Source organism: Agelaius tricolor, unplaced genomic scaffold, assembly GCF_023055355.1.
Source record: "Agelaius tricolor isolate 1412-34295 unplaced genomic scaffold, bAgeTri1.0.p SCAF_7, whole genome shotgun sequence".
NCBI lineage: Eukaryota > Metazoa > Chordata > Aves > Passeriformes > Icteridae > Agelaius > Agelaius tricolor.
Genome location: NW_027269267.1, coordinates 26748608 through 26761384, shown reverse-complemented (window position 1 = coordinate 26761384; position 12777 = coordinate 26748608). Strand labels below are relative to the sequence as shown.

The window sequence follows — 12777 nt, the reverse complement described above, 5'->3', positions numbered from 1 at the left end:
CTTTTAAGAGGCTTGACATGTTTAGCTGCAGTGCTGTATTCACTGCATGTATCTGCTGGTCACCAGACTCTCCACTATTTGTGTCATTTGTTTGTGCTGGCAGTGGGAGCTGTTGTTTTTGCAGGGAAGTGTTGCTCAGAGTTGGCTCTGAGCTCTGTTGGAGAAGCAGCATACTCAGAAATCTGTGCAAAGACCTTCAGAGTTACGCATTCACCTATCATTAATTCTCTTCTGAAAGTTCAAGTCAAAATAAGTAAGTTGTCCTCTATCTTCAGCCAGCTGCCATCCTTCTCCAGTGCTTTCACCAACCACGGGCCGCTTTGGTGTTGCACAAGTTTTGTCTATTCCTGTGACAGTGAAGCTGCAGATGATACTTGAAGCATGGCAAGCCTGTTTTCATTACAGTGTCAGCCCCACTGACTTCCCTCAGCTGATGCCAGCCAGCATCTCGCTCACCAAAAGGCATAGCCCTCCTGAAAAAGTGTCATGTTTTTAAAGCCATAAACCTGTTCAGCAAAACATGTTTTCTGAACTTTTTGTTATCTGCAGTCTGCTGGGTAGAACTAGGTGACACACCTCTAAAATTAACTTTTTAGTTCTAAACTGTTGACAGAGGGATCTGCAACTGCAGCTGCCTCTACAACCACATGCAGAACATACTCTATTTCAGACCAGTGGGTGCAATGTTCACCTCTTCATGAGAAGTGCTGGGGAAATTCAGGGGCATTCACATTTTGATTGAGCACTGGGATACTTCCTCTTGTTGGTGCACATATTTGACCAATTCCCATGGGGGGTTTTTTGTGCCTCTTTTCCCAGCAGTTAACTACTCTATTGTTTGGCAAACCCTATAGGTTTCATGTCATGACCTCAGCTTTCTGTCAAGACAGTAAAGAAAGACTCCATCCTGTGGTGTTAAAGGATCTTTTTCCTTCAAGGCAGTAGTGTAAAGCTATATGGAAATAATTCATCTTCATTGTTAAAGAATTGAGTAAAAGCAGTTTATTTTTTTCCTGGATCTCAATGAATATGTTTTAAAGGAATGATCCTGATGCTCAAGTAAAATCCTTCACTCCAAGAGCTGACAGAAGTCTGGCACCCACCTGGTATCAACCTTACTTTTCCTGGATATGGCTCTGCATCCTTTGGATGGGTGAAGTTGGAATCAAGAGCATTTCTCTGCCAAGTGTCTTTGACTGGCAAAGGATCACTCAGTCACAGTGAAGCATTTGGGGTGCAGTCCTCTTTTAACCTAAAAAGGGTTTGTGTGGACACAGCATCAGTCCAGCTCCCTTTGCTGGTTCCTTGGTTGGGAGCAGAGCTCAGCACCTGCAGCACGCGCGGGCTCTGTCCCGGGCCTGGAGCCCACCCATGCACTTCCCTCTGCTGGAGAAGACACAGGAGGCACGTTTGCCAAAGGCTGCTTTCATGTTCTCACCTCGGGTTCCAAATGCAGTTGAGCTGAAACAACAGTGTGTTGTCACCAGCACAGACAAGCCTTTTCTCTGTCCTGCCTTCCCATTCCTTTTTTTATGGATTCTCCCCATCTGAAAGCTGTCATATATACACTAATGAAAAGACACCAAAGATGCATTTTAATATGATTTACCAAATAGTTTTGCTAGCTCTGCTCAGATCTTCTTTTTTTTTTTTCCTATTGTGAATAGTTACCCATCTTCATGGAATTACTGTATTTTATATCTGTTTAAGACTTATAGGTATATTTTACAAACAATTGTCTCCTTTGTGGGAAGTAGGGGTAGGTTAGTGTGTCTAGCCTACTTCTGCTCAGAAAGCTCACAGCAGCTGGAAGTACCACATGAAAAGGAGATAATGTGAAATTAAAAAATTATATAAAAATGTCTTCACTGCATGTTCTGTTTTACAGAGTTGAAAAAGAGAACTTCTCTGAAATTTTCTCTGGGTTTTTATTATAGCCTTGTACCTAATTTGGGCTGTGTTCTGAGCAGCTGAGTGTGTTGTGTTGCAACAGAATGAAGTCTATGGGAGGCAAAAGGGCAGTGCAACTGCCAGCCACATTCGGAAGAAAAAGATAAATGGAAAACTAAGAATAGCTTTGCCCATTTTCAGGGAGCAACCTTCCATCTGATGAGGCCCTTCCTAGCTCACCACAGTGCCTCAGCAGGTGATTCCTCCTGTCCTTGCTTTGCAAGTTCAAATGCCCACGTGCCTCCAAACCGTGATGCTATGCAGGGATAGAGAACAGGTGTGTGCCACAGAGGGGTGGAGGGACCTGTAACAGAGATGTCAACCTCAGTGCTTCTGCCTGGTGTGTTCTGTAAGCTGCCCTGGCCTTGGTTTTCCATTTTTAGTGTTTGTTTTCAGACACGTGGAACGTGTGGCAACCTGCAGAGCAGGGGTGGCTCTAAGATTACCTCTGTGTTGTGTAAATGTCCTGGTTGTGGGACATGAGGCTTGTTCCCCCTGCTCCCCCACAGGGCTGGCATCCACCACTTGTGGCAAGCCAGCCCTAGAGCAGGCTGGCCATGCCCCACTGATACTTGTCCCTGCCTATCTTCTCGTCCCTAAGGCATAATTGTCCTCTTTTTCTCATTTTTTAAATTTTTTTTTTTGCTTTTTCAGCACGGCACTGTGACTTTCTAGCAATGAAAACACACTCTCAGTGTCCTTTTCAGCACTTCTGTTAACCAATCCCCATCTTTAGAACAAGAGGGCACTAACAGAAGCTACTTTCACCATTTGGGCACTTTATTTCTTCTAATGTAGAGCAGGCATGGTAATGCTTCTCTGTGTCATGAAAATCCATTAAGTACAGAGATATTTCTACACAGGTCAATAACTCAGACTGTGATTAACTAATTGCTTATTAACTTGTTGCTTTGGGTGCTAGGATGATGCATCCCTTATATTGCTGGCCTTTTCCATCTGAATAGCAACCAGTACTGCCCTCTGGAAAAGATCACAGAAAACAAAGACCTTTCCCCTGGTATCAGTTATCAAAATTACAGTCAAGTCAATCAATGCTTTCTGTTTACCTCTCTATGTTTATACTTACATTTCTATTTCTGTCTGTAATGGAGTAGTAATTTGTGAGTCTTTAGGATTTTATTAGACTCACAGGATGCCACTTCAATACATCTTTGAAAATAGTTTCCTTCCAGAGTCGAAGTGTGGACTGACCTCAGCTTTAGGAAAAAGTCACTCTTTGCCAGGGAGTAAGAGGCATGGAATTGAAGTTGTTGTTTTGCTCAGTGTTTATCCAGGGGTGCAGTGAATTAGCAGAACATTCTTGTACGAGGTGAACAGAACAAGAAAGCTGTTAACAAAATATCACCATAGGGTGTAATTAGAAATGGGAGAGGTTATCTGCATTTCACTTCATTTCTTACTGCTTAATCCCTCCTTCTAGATTGTGCAGAGCCTGGAAGACTGCTTTTATAATGGCCTTTACTTCTGACTGGTCCCTGAGAGGGAGGCTGACTTCAGCGTATCAGAAATGGGCAGAAGAAAAAATATTAATTTACAAGTTGTTGAATAAATGAGCACCCCTGTGGAGGCATCTGTTTTTCTGGGTGTAGAGTTACTTTGGCAGGGTAGGGCTAAGGATCTCCTGGCTTGCTTTAAGCTGGGTTGCAGAAACGAGGCTTTTGCAGGTCTGCTCTTACAGTTTCATTGAACGAAGCCCCTGCAAAATCCCTGGGTTATGAAATATTTCCTCTCTGTCGGGTCCCAGACAAGAGATGGCATCTGCAGAGCCAGAAAAGGAAGTCCTTGCCTTATAGAGAGAGCTCTTGGTGTGACACAATGGCTGATATAAAGTGTCGGGGAAGCTGAGTAGAAGGCAAAGGAACAAAGGAAGATCGAGATTCGGTGGCTGTCTCGAGCAAAAGGGAAGTGGAAAGTGCCTTGGGCATGGATAAATTTAAGGCTGCACTTGTTCTGGCTGGGGTAGGGGATGCTCTCGGTTATCGCAATTTCTCCCGTGAAAACAATGCCTTAGGAGCAAAAATCCAGCAGGAGCTGAAGGAAATCGGAGGGCTCGAGAACCTGGTGCTGTCTCCTGACAAGTGGCCAGTAAGTGACAACACGCTCATGCACATGGCTACAGCTGAGGCTGTCATCACAGGTAGGTACGGCGGGAACAGCGGCCACGGGCTGCAGAGGAGCTGTGGAGCTGCTGCATTTCTTAGAATAAGCCTGATTGCTGGGGAGATCATGAGAAAGAGTGTCAGAAATGCTGCTTTTGTTAATGATGGTGTGCATTAGCTTGGCTGCTCCATGAGCACAATCCTGTGACCCTCTCACAGACTGGGGGATCTTGATTTCTGGAGCGTGGAGGGGCTCTTCCTGTATTTTCCCTAGAGATATACAGTTGGTTAAAGACTAAAATATCACATGTGCAGCATAACAAAATAATTGCCAAGTAGATTATCTGTATGCTGGAGTACATCAGGGAATACTATAGCCACTAGAGAGTCTTCTGTAACAGATAAGAATTCTTCTGAGTGCATTTTTCACATGTTTGTGTCCAGGCTGGAGTAGAGTTACCTTAGTACCTCTTTCAGGCTAAAAGCACTAGTGCTGCCTCCTCTTTGCTGCCCCTCAAAAAAAGGGTTGCATCTGCAAAAAACTATTTGTTTTATAAGGAGAGCTCCATGTCTTTAGTCCAAAAAGTATCCTAACACACTGTATTTATGATTAAATCTGTCAGAATAATGGAAGTTATTAAGATGTCTTCTAAAATCACTATGGTTTGAGAGAGAACATGTGTTTTTTCTTAAGATGGGGGTAGTCTTTTTAAGATGAGAAGTGTTTGTATTGACACCTTACCCATCAAAGTAGAGCTTTCTGAGACTGGCAAGATCATAGAAAGTACACCAGAAGACAGTGACCTCTCAACAGTATTTTGCCTCTTCAGAATGATTCAATTTTTCTTAAATCTCTGTAAAAGCATTCCTGATTTTTCTCAAAACTCATAACACTGGATAACTACCAGTAGCAGAAGCTCCCAATGTAGCAGAGTATCCTTCACATCAATGAGGTTTCCTTTGTGCTAGTGTTTCACTCCTTTATCTGCCTGCCTCCAATCTGCTCTAAATTTAGTAGGTAGAGATCAGTTGAAGAGTGTGTAGGACACTTCATACTTGGCTATTAGCTAACCAATGGTTTAAGGGGTAGCTAATACACTAAAGATAAGAGTAAGATGTCAGCCTATCAAGAAAAAAGATGACTAGCATATTTCTGAATATAGGCTATGATTAAATACATATCATATGTTTCTTGCTTATTGAACCCTCTAAAATCATAACTTCTGGGTAATCAAGTCAGTTAGAACAACAGTAAAACAATAATTCTTTTCTTAAGTATAGCAGCCTGTAAATTGCTCTAAAGAAAAAAGTTTAAACTACTTTTTCCATTGACTGTGTTTATCCTACACTCTCATTTCTTTCACCTGGTCAGACAAACATTATAAAAAGGTGCTTTCATGGGCTGGAGAGGAAACAGCAAGATGGAATAGGGAATTTTAGAAAAAATCTTCATTTCAGAGCAACATTGGTGAGTGGGATAAACCAAGTCCTTCTCCCTGCTTCCCACAAGGGAAACAAGAACCTCTCCTGCCCACAGCAGTGTCTCCTCCTGTCATGGGGAATGTGAAAAAGCCCCATGGCTTGCTCATGGCCTAGCCTAGGTGCCAAATCACCCACGTCAACAGAGTGAAGCTGAAGAATGTGAACATCTCTGAGGCTGAAGGCACCTGCCACCAGCCCCAGGGACCTGCCCCTACAGATTAAAAAAAAAAAAAAAAAAGGCAGGGAAATAAGCAATACAAATATCTCTGTCGTTCCCTGCCCTGCTCCCTGCACATCCTGTTTGCCTCCTGGCTGCCTGCTGGCCACAGCATTCTCCAGACACTCACCTGCAGTTGCAGGATATTTGTAGGCTGGGCCAAATTTGCCCACAGCTCAAAGCCATGAAGTTCTGCTGTCATTGTCAGGGCACTGCCCTCAGAGCACTCCCAGCCTGAGCTGAGGTAGCAGCCAAGGGGCAGGCTTGTGTTAGAGACAAAGGCAGTTCTCACCTGGGGAAGGGATTTTGGCCAGTGCTTTGGCAGCTGCACAGAGAACATCCCAGGAGAACAGCCCAGGAGGGGAATGGCCACAAGCAGCCTGGGCTGGGGGCACTGCTGCAGACTGAGCTGCTGCTCCCCAAATCCACCCTGTGCCCTGACTAAAAGGCTGATCTGACAATGAAGGACAGATACAACATCTGCTCCCAGGAGGAGTCTGTCCTATAAGGGAGGAACATGGACAGCATCATCAAACTTAGGGAAACTATCTCTGTAACAACAAAAGCATTGAGGTTTTCCTCTCTTGCTTACACATGGGTTAAAAAAAAAAAAAAATAGGAGTTGATTTCTAAAGAAAGAACCTGTCCTATTGATGGCTGAGACAGCAATCTGGCTCCAGTCATAGGGAGCCATGGTGGGCTTGAACAGCCTGGATGTGCTGGACCACAGGGACTCTGTGCTCTGGGGACAAGGTTTCTGCAGGAGTTACTGCCAGGCAGTAAACTCTGCTCCTGCCTCCCATCTGGATAAACTGTGACACCTGACTCCTAAATCTGGAAAGAGCTGGCAGCTTGAAAGTGTCTTGTTTCTTCGGGGATCTTATGTGGGATGGCCAGTGTAACTGGTAGGGTATTATTTCATGTGAAAGAAGAGGAATCTTTGTTCTACCCTTCATCTTCTTTGCTGCCTGCCTCCAAAACGTACTTCAGAATGCCTCTTGCTTCTGGGACTCCAAACTTTCTCCTAAGTTAAATTGTGGATTTCCAGAATTCACCATCTCTGTCAAAATGAAGATATTTTTAGAACTTCCCCTGCTGTGTCATTCAACCTGTGCAACTAACCAAGTATTAAATGGGGTTTCTCTAAGTATGCAGAAATATATATAAGTGGATAAATTCCTTTGGCCTCTGTTCCCACTAATGGCACAGCTGTAATAGATGCCAGTGGAAGGTTTTCCTTGGCATGAGTCAAGGGCAGGATTCAAGACCAACAACAGACAACATCAGCTGAGAGAAGCAGCAATACTGAAGGAACAGTCAGTGTTTAACAGAAGGAAGCTTCCTCCTTAGGCAAGACTATAGGACTTTGTAAATATAATCTATAAACTGATGTTGTTAGTGAACTTATTACAGAGAGAAATTTATGTGCTGGAAACCACCTTCAGGCAGTTGGGATTTACTACTCTTACTGATTTTTATAGTATTTTTTTAAAAACCTCACTGTTCATGATACTATAAGATATTTGGAGCCCTGCAGAGCCCTGAAAGACCTAAAAATTTTACACAAAATACATATAACATACAGATTAATAAAAGGAAGTTGCACTTTGTTTTTTTATCTAGTCATACGTATATCTTACAGTGATTCTGTAATGTGGTAATTAAAAAAAAATAAGGCTTTAATTTTTAAGTTGGATTCACATCTGTAAGGGCAGGGGCTGAGCCAGGCACAGCTGGCTTTACCCAGACCCCATGGCAGCCACGCTGTCACCTGACAGTCGATCGGCTCTGTAATGACTTCACACCACAGAGCTTAAATAAAGGCTCTCAGCAGCTACTGCTGATTAACAGAGTGCTTCACCATGCCAGTGAAAGAATTAAACATGGAAAGAAAAGGAGAGAAAGATGAGAGCAGAGAGTCAAGACCATTCTCCCTCCAGCCCACTGTCATGTTGTGTAAAAATGTGACAGTGGCACCAGAAACATGACTCAGTATATTGGAAGTGGAAACAGGAATATTTCTCAAATGCACAGTAAGCTTGCTTACATGTCTGTTTGCTCCTCTGCCTTCACACAAAAACCTTCTCTTCCCTCCTCTGGGCAGATTACTGGTGTTTGGAAGACCTGTACCGGGAGCTGGTGAAGCGCTACGTGGATGCTGTGGAGAAGCTCTCGGGCAGGCGGCCAGACCCCGCCACCATCGAAGGCTGCAGGGAGCTAAAGCCAGACAACCACCTCCTGGCCTGGCACACACCCTTCAATGAAAAGGGTACGGTACCACTGTCCTTGTAGAGGGCCTGGCTGGAATAGTGCACGCTCTCTGTGTTTGTGGCTATATGGAAATTGTTTCCTTTCCCCCTGACATCAAAGGCCACTACCCCTGAAACGTTTCCATGCTCGCCTGAGGATGACAAGAGATCTGCCAAGAATTCCTTCTGTAGGTCACTGTGTCCTCTTGTAAGCAAACCCTTCCCTCTTTAACATCTATTTAAAGAGACTTTGTCCTTGGCTCTGTGCCTCAGGGTCCAGATCTTTGTCCTTGAGTTTAATGGTTAAGAAATATTTTCTGCCATTTTTCCTTTAAACATTTGTAGACTTGGATCTTTTCAGTGAAACCAGATCTGAAACAATATGCCAAGCCTATAAATTACTCTAAGCACCAACACGTTCACTGGAGGGAAAGCAGAGACTTTTCTCCATTTGGATGCCCTGCTAACAACTATAATTGTTTTATTGATAGTCCCTAATATTCCTACCCTGGTTTACCTATGCCTGTCCATATCTTTCTTTCCCTTTATGATCATTTACTTCTACAATGAATAAAATTTCTACTTCAAGTTAAATAACGTGCACTCAGCCCTGTGTATACACATATACACACAGTGCAATTCATCCTGTAGAGACACCCCATTATCAGAGATGGGGAACCCAGACAGCCAAAAACTGTGTCAGCTCACACCCATGGTGGCTGTGTCCATGGTGTGACACTCAGCCACTGCAGAGCACACAGCCTCAACAGAACTGCATATTGATGCAACACCATGGCAAAGACCCGGTGGCACAATGCCATGGCTATTTCTGGGTCTCTGCAGCCAGTTTTCTCTGACAAAAAGGTATCTCTCACTTGTCCACTGCTCCTCTCAACAGCTGCTGGGAGTGAAAAGGGTGTATTCTTCCCACTTTGCTATCAGCCAGCCAGATCTGAGAAAGTGCCCCTTTGGCAGTTGTCGTGTGTTTTGTGACTGACAGTGGATAAAATTTGGGGAAAATAATTGTGGGAGCTGCTGTTGGCCCCAAGTAGGTCTTAACATTGTTCAACAAACAGTTGAGTATGGCTGTTGCCTGTCTCACTGCAGTGTTGGAGCCACCACTCTTCTTTCAGCCTTCCTCCTCCTCAGCTTTCCATGGACTATCTGCTTTGGGGATACTCTGGGCTAGAAGAATCTAAAATTAATTCCTTCGTTGAGATATGGCAGCTAAAAGCCACCTTCTCCATCTGTTCTGACAAATAAGCATGCAGAACATTTCAGGAAGCCTTTTTTTCACCCTGAGAGCAGAAGAACCTGAAGTGCAGATGTTCTGTCTTCTATGGGGTCCAACAGTGCTATGGACATAATTAACTTTTAATTGAATTTGCACAAAATTCTTGAGGCAAAAACATGTCACAGGCATTGAATGCCTGGGATTGAATGCCTAGCAGTCAGACTATATTTTGGATGGGCTGGAACCAAAAGGCTGATTTGCTGTGGGCATTCTATCTTGCTTCCAGCAAGAATTCATGTGCCAGCATTCATGGGCTTATCTTAGGTAATTTTGCATTGCTTATGGATGCTTCTCTGCTCAAATTCTTGTGGGTTTAGTCAGTACACTGAATCCCTAAATCAAATTGTCCTATGTGTCTCTGTCACCTCATGTCATGCTCGTTGCCGCACTCACTACGGAGATACCTGGGTTATGTTAGAGGCTGATGAGATTCCTGTGACCACCAGAAACCTGCCCAAGATTGTCTAACACCTTCCATTTTAAGAGCTTGTTTACAATTTACAACATGATAAGCACAAGGCTAAAATTCTCTCCATTAAGTGTTTACCTCTGTTTGTCTGTCAGTATTTGTTTAAAGTTTTGATGCAGGTGAGTCTGCTGTTTCTGAGACACAGTAAGAATGTTTTGACCCAGTGCCAAAGCTTCAAATTCTTCAGAAGAGAATCACTGATGTTATAGAACTGGAACCAAAATTTAAATAAGGTAGTACCCCCTGAGGCGGATATTTGTTTTTGGAGTGACTGCAAGAGGCCAGTCAAATGGTGGGTCAAATAGCTGGGCTCTACCTGAATCATGTGCATTTCAGGCCGAAATCCTGCAGCATCCAAGCAGGTCTTTATTTGCGGCTGTGGAAGCAACTTCTGGGCCTCCTAGAAACATTTGAGAACTTTTTGCAGGTGGTATTGGCAGAGGAGCATGAGGGAAAAGTGTGAGGAAAAATGAGGAAAGTAAGGGGAAAGTTGAAGAGAAGATTAAGCTGCAGATGCACAGGAGATAAAGATGCTGGGCTCTAAGTTTTCATGCAGAATGATCTGTAGTCACAAAAGGCATATCCTCTTCAGGGCTTAGCATCCATTACCCCTAATCTTTGTTATTCTACAGGTGTTGAGTGAAGAAAATCACACTGAGGTATGACATACTAAAAAAGAATAATGTAGTGCATGAATGAAAAGGGAAATAACTGGGAAACATGGATAGGTACAGCAAAAATTCACTGTCTCCTCCAGGACAGCAACTAGGGACTTCTAATGAAACTTGGAGGTCATGAGCTCAAAGCAAGACAAAAAAAAAGGACTTCACACAACACCTACATAAGCTGCATAACTATTTTCCAATGCCAATTTGCAAATGCTACAGTTCATGTGAGTTCGAAAATGAGCTGGGCAAATTCACTCAGGGGAAATCCTTCAAGGGTTTTTAAGCAGAAAGATGAATAACCAGCTGCCTCCTGGATCAGGGAGACAAATTGTCAGCAGCTTAGTTAGTACAAGGAGATAATGTGACTTTCACTCTTTCTGGAGTATCCTCTTCACTGTCAGACGTGATGAGCTGGCTTGACCTTTGGTCTGATAATGGAGGACAGTCCTTTACATTGTCACATGCGTCACCCCTGTTGCTTGGACTTGTCTTACTGTGGCTTGTGTCCTTAGTTCAAATGGTAGATGTGAGACATGGGATTTCATCCCCTGAAGCTCTGTCTGGGTTTAATGCTACTCCATGTGATGGAATTTTTTTGTTACCAAGTTTACTTGTCTAATTCTGCCGAAGGTTTTAATGGAACTTCCCAGACTGTAGGAAGGCAATGAAGTGGCAAAGACAAGCTCCTCCAGACCAGCAGTCAGATTACAGTAGTACATCTTCCACTTCAGTATACTGAGAGATGTTATTTATTAGCAGCTTTGTGCAGTGCAAGAGCCTCCCCTCTTGGAAAACCAGCATGGACTGTGTCCATTGGAGAAACCAGGTCTGCACAGTGAACGCTCTCATCTGCTACTCTGTGGCGGCAGATGATTTAATGAAGAGTTTGGTCTTGCAAGCAGGAGATATTTCTCCCAGTTGAGTGGTGCCCTGGAAGACTGGATTTCCTTCCTGACTCTTCCTTGTGGTTTCCATGTGATCTGTGGGCTAGGCAGACAGTTTTATCTGCTCCTGGAGAGCTGCTCTAGGGAAGAGGAAGAACTTTTTTCCCAAGAGGGAAATTCAGATATTGCACCTGGAAATGCCAGTAGGTGGTTTATGTTAGTTTGGCTCAGGCTTCAGCTTGGTTTGAAGTAGATCTCACTGCCACCCCCACTACTCCACTTGGATCACACTCATACTCTTAGGACGTTGGAGCTGGAGCCACTTGGCATGAGACTTGATGGCAAGAGGTGTTCCAAAAGAGCCCCTGGTGCTTTGCTGTCGCAGCAGACAAAGCCCAGTGGAGCAGCTGAGGGCCCTTTTGCAGATAAGTGACTGAAAGCTGTGACCCTGGCTCCTTGGCATCTCCTGCTTCAATTCACTCTGGCCCCCGAGCTGCTCCTGCTATGCCATCATACACACAAATGGACATACTGCCTTTCTCCATGCTGCCTGCCTGGGAAGGACAAGGAGATTGGGCTCCTAATGCAGGTTCACATAAGCTAAAATTAGCTGGCATAAATATCCCCCTTATCTTCCAGGAACCTAGAAGAGAAATGCTGATTGCTCTCAGCTATTCCCAAGGTCACTGGGAAGTGTGATTGAGCAAAGACAGTGCTGAAAAATGCCAAGTACCTTGAAAAATAGAAGCCTATCCATCTCAGGGTGGTTGCCTGCAATGAGTTAATGCTTTTTTGGGCATTGGCTCACCAGCTGCAAAGAGGAGATAATCACCTCACTGGTGCCTGGTGAAGATAAGCTCATTAAACTTCTCTGGGATCCTAAAATTACTGTGATAAGTACTGCAGAGAAACTCATTAGGAAGTTTAACTCCATTCAATGAAGTGTTTAAAAGTCGAACACCTGGGATCACACATTCAGTGCTAAGGATTAAAAGAAATTCTGAATTAGCTCTTCAATAAACAAATTCTGTGCTACACGGGGGTGGAGGTTCCCAAGACTAAGCTTGGTAAGTGTAGGCTGTCACACAACAAGCACTAATTTGAGGTTACATGGGAAACTTCAGTTCTGACATTGCCTAACTTTGTAGGATTTGGCTCAGTAGCCTTTAGTTTCTTTTGGACACATTATTTTTGTATGTAGCAGAAACTGGTGAGGCTCTCCAGGATGAAATATGCATTAAATTTGATAGGTGAACTGTGAAGCTCATATAAAGTGTTTTAATTGTGTGTTTACAACTATAAAATAAGGGTGTGTGGAAATGTATCTGTTTCTCAAAGTTCTGTTTCTGGTGTGGGTACCCGGAGCAAGCAAAACAGGAGAGTCAGCCAAAAATGAGTGAAGATGGGATGAGTCAAACAAGTCCTGTGAACAAAAGAGCACACG

At 43.8% G+C, this 12777-nt stretch overlaps 1 protein-coding gene across 3 annotated transcripts in view; it reads left to right on the top strand.

Annotated features, from left to right (window-relative positions):
* The first annotated feature begins 3662 nt into the window (after positions 1 to 3662).
* ADPRHL1 (ADP-ribosylhydrolase like 1) overlaps positions 3663 to 12777 on the top strand; it is a 36522-nt gene continuing 27407 nt past the window's right edge. For 2 of the 3 annotated variants that reach the window (XM_071430689.1, XM_071430688.1), the window contains exon 1: positions 12254 to 12400. Coding sequence is in view for 1 of the 3 variants with exons in the window: in XM_071430690.1 (XP_071286791.1) it covers positions 3895 to 4108; positions 7874 to 8038 (379 nt within the window). In the remaining 2 variants the exon portion in view is untranslated. Of the gene's footprint in view, positions 4109 to 7873; positions 8039 to 12253; positions 12401 to 12777 lie in introns of those variants that run through there. The other variant, XM_071430690.1, reaches the window with a different exon arrangement.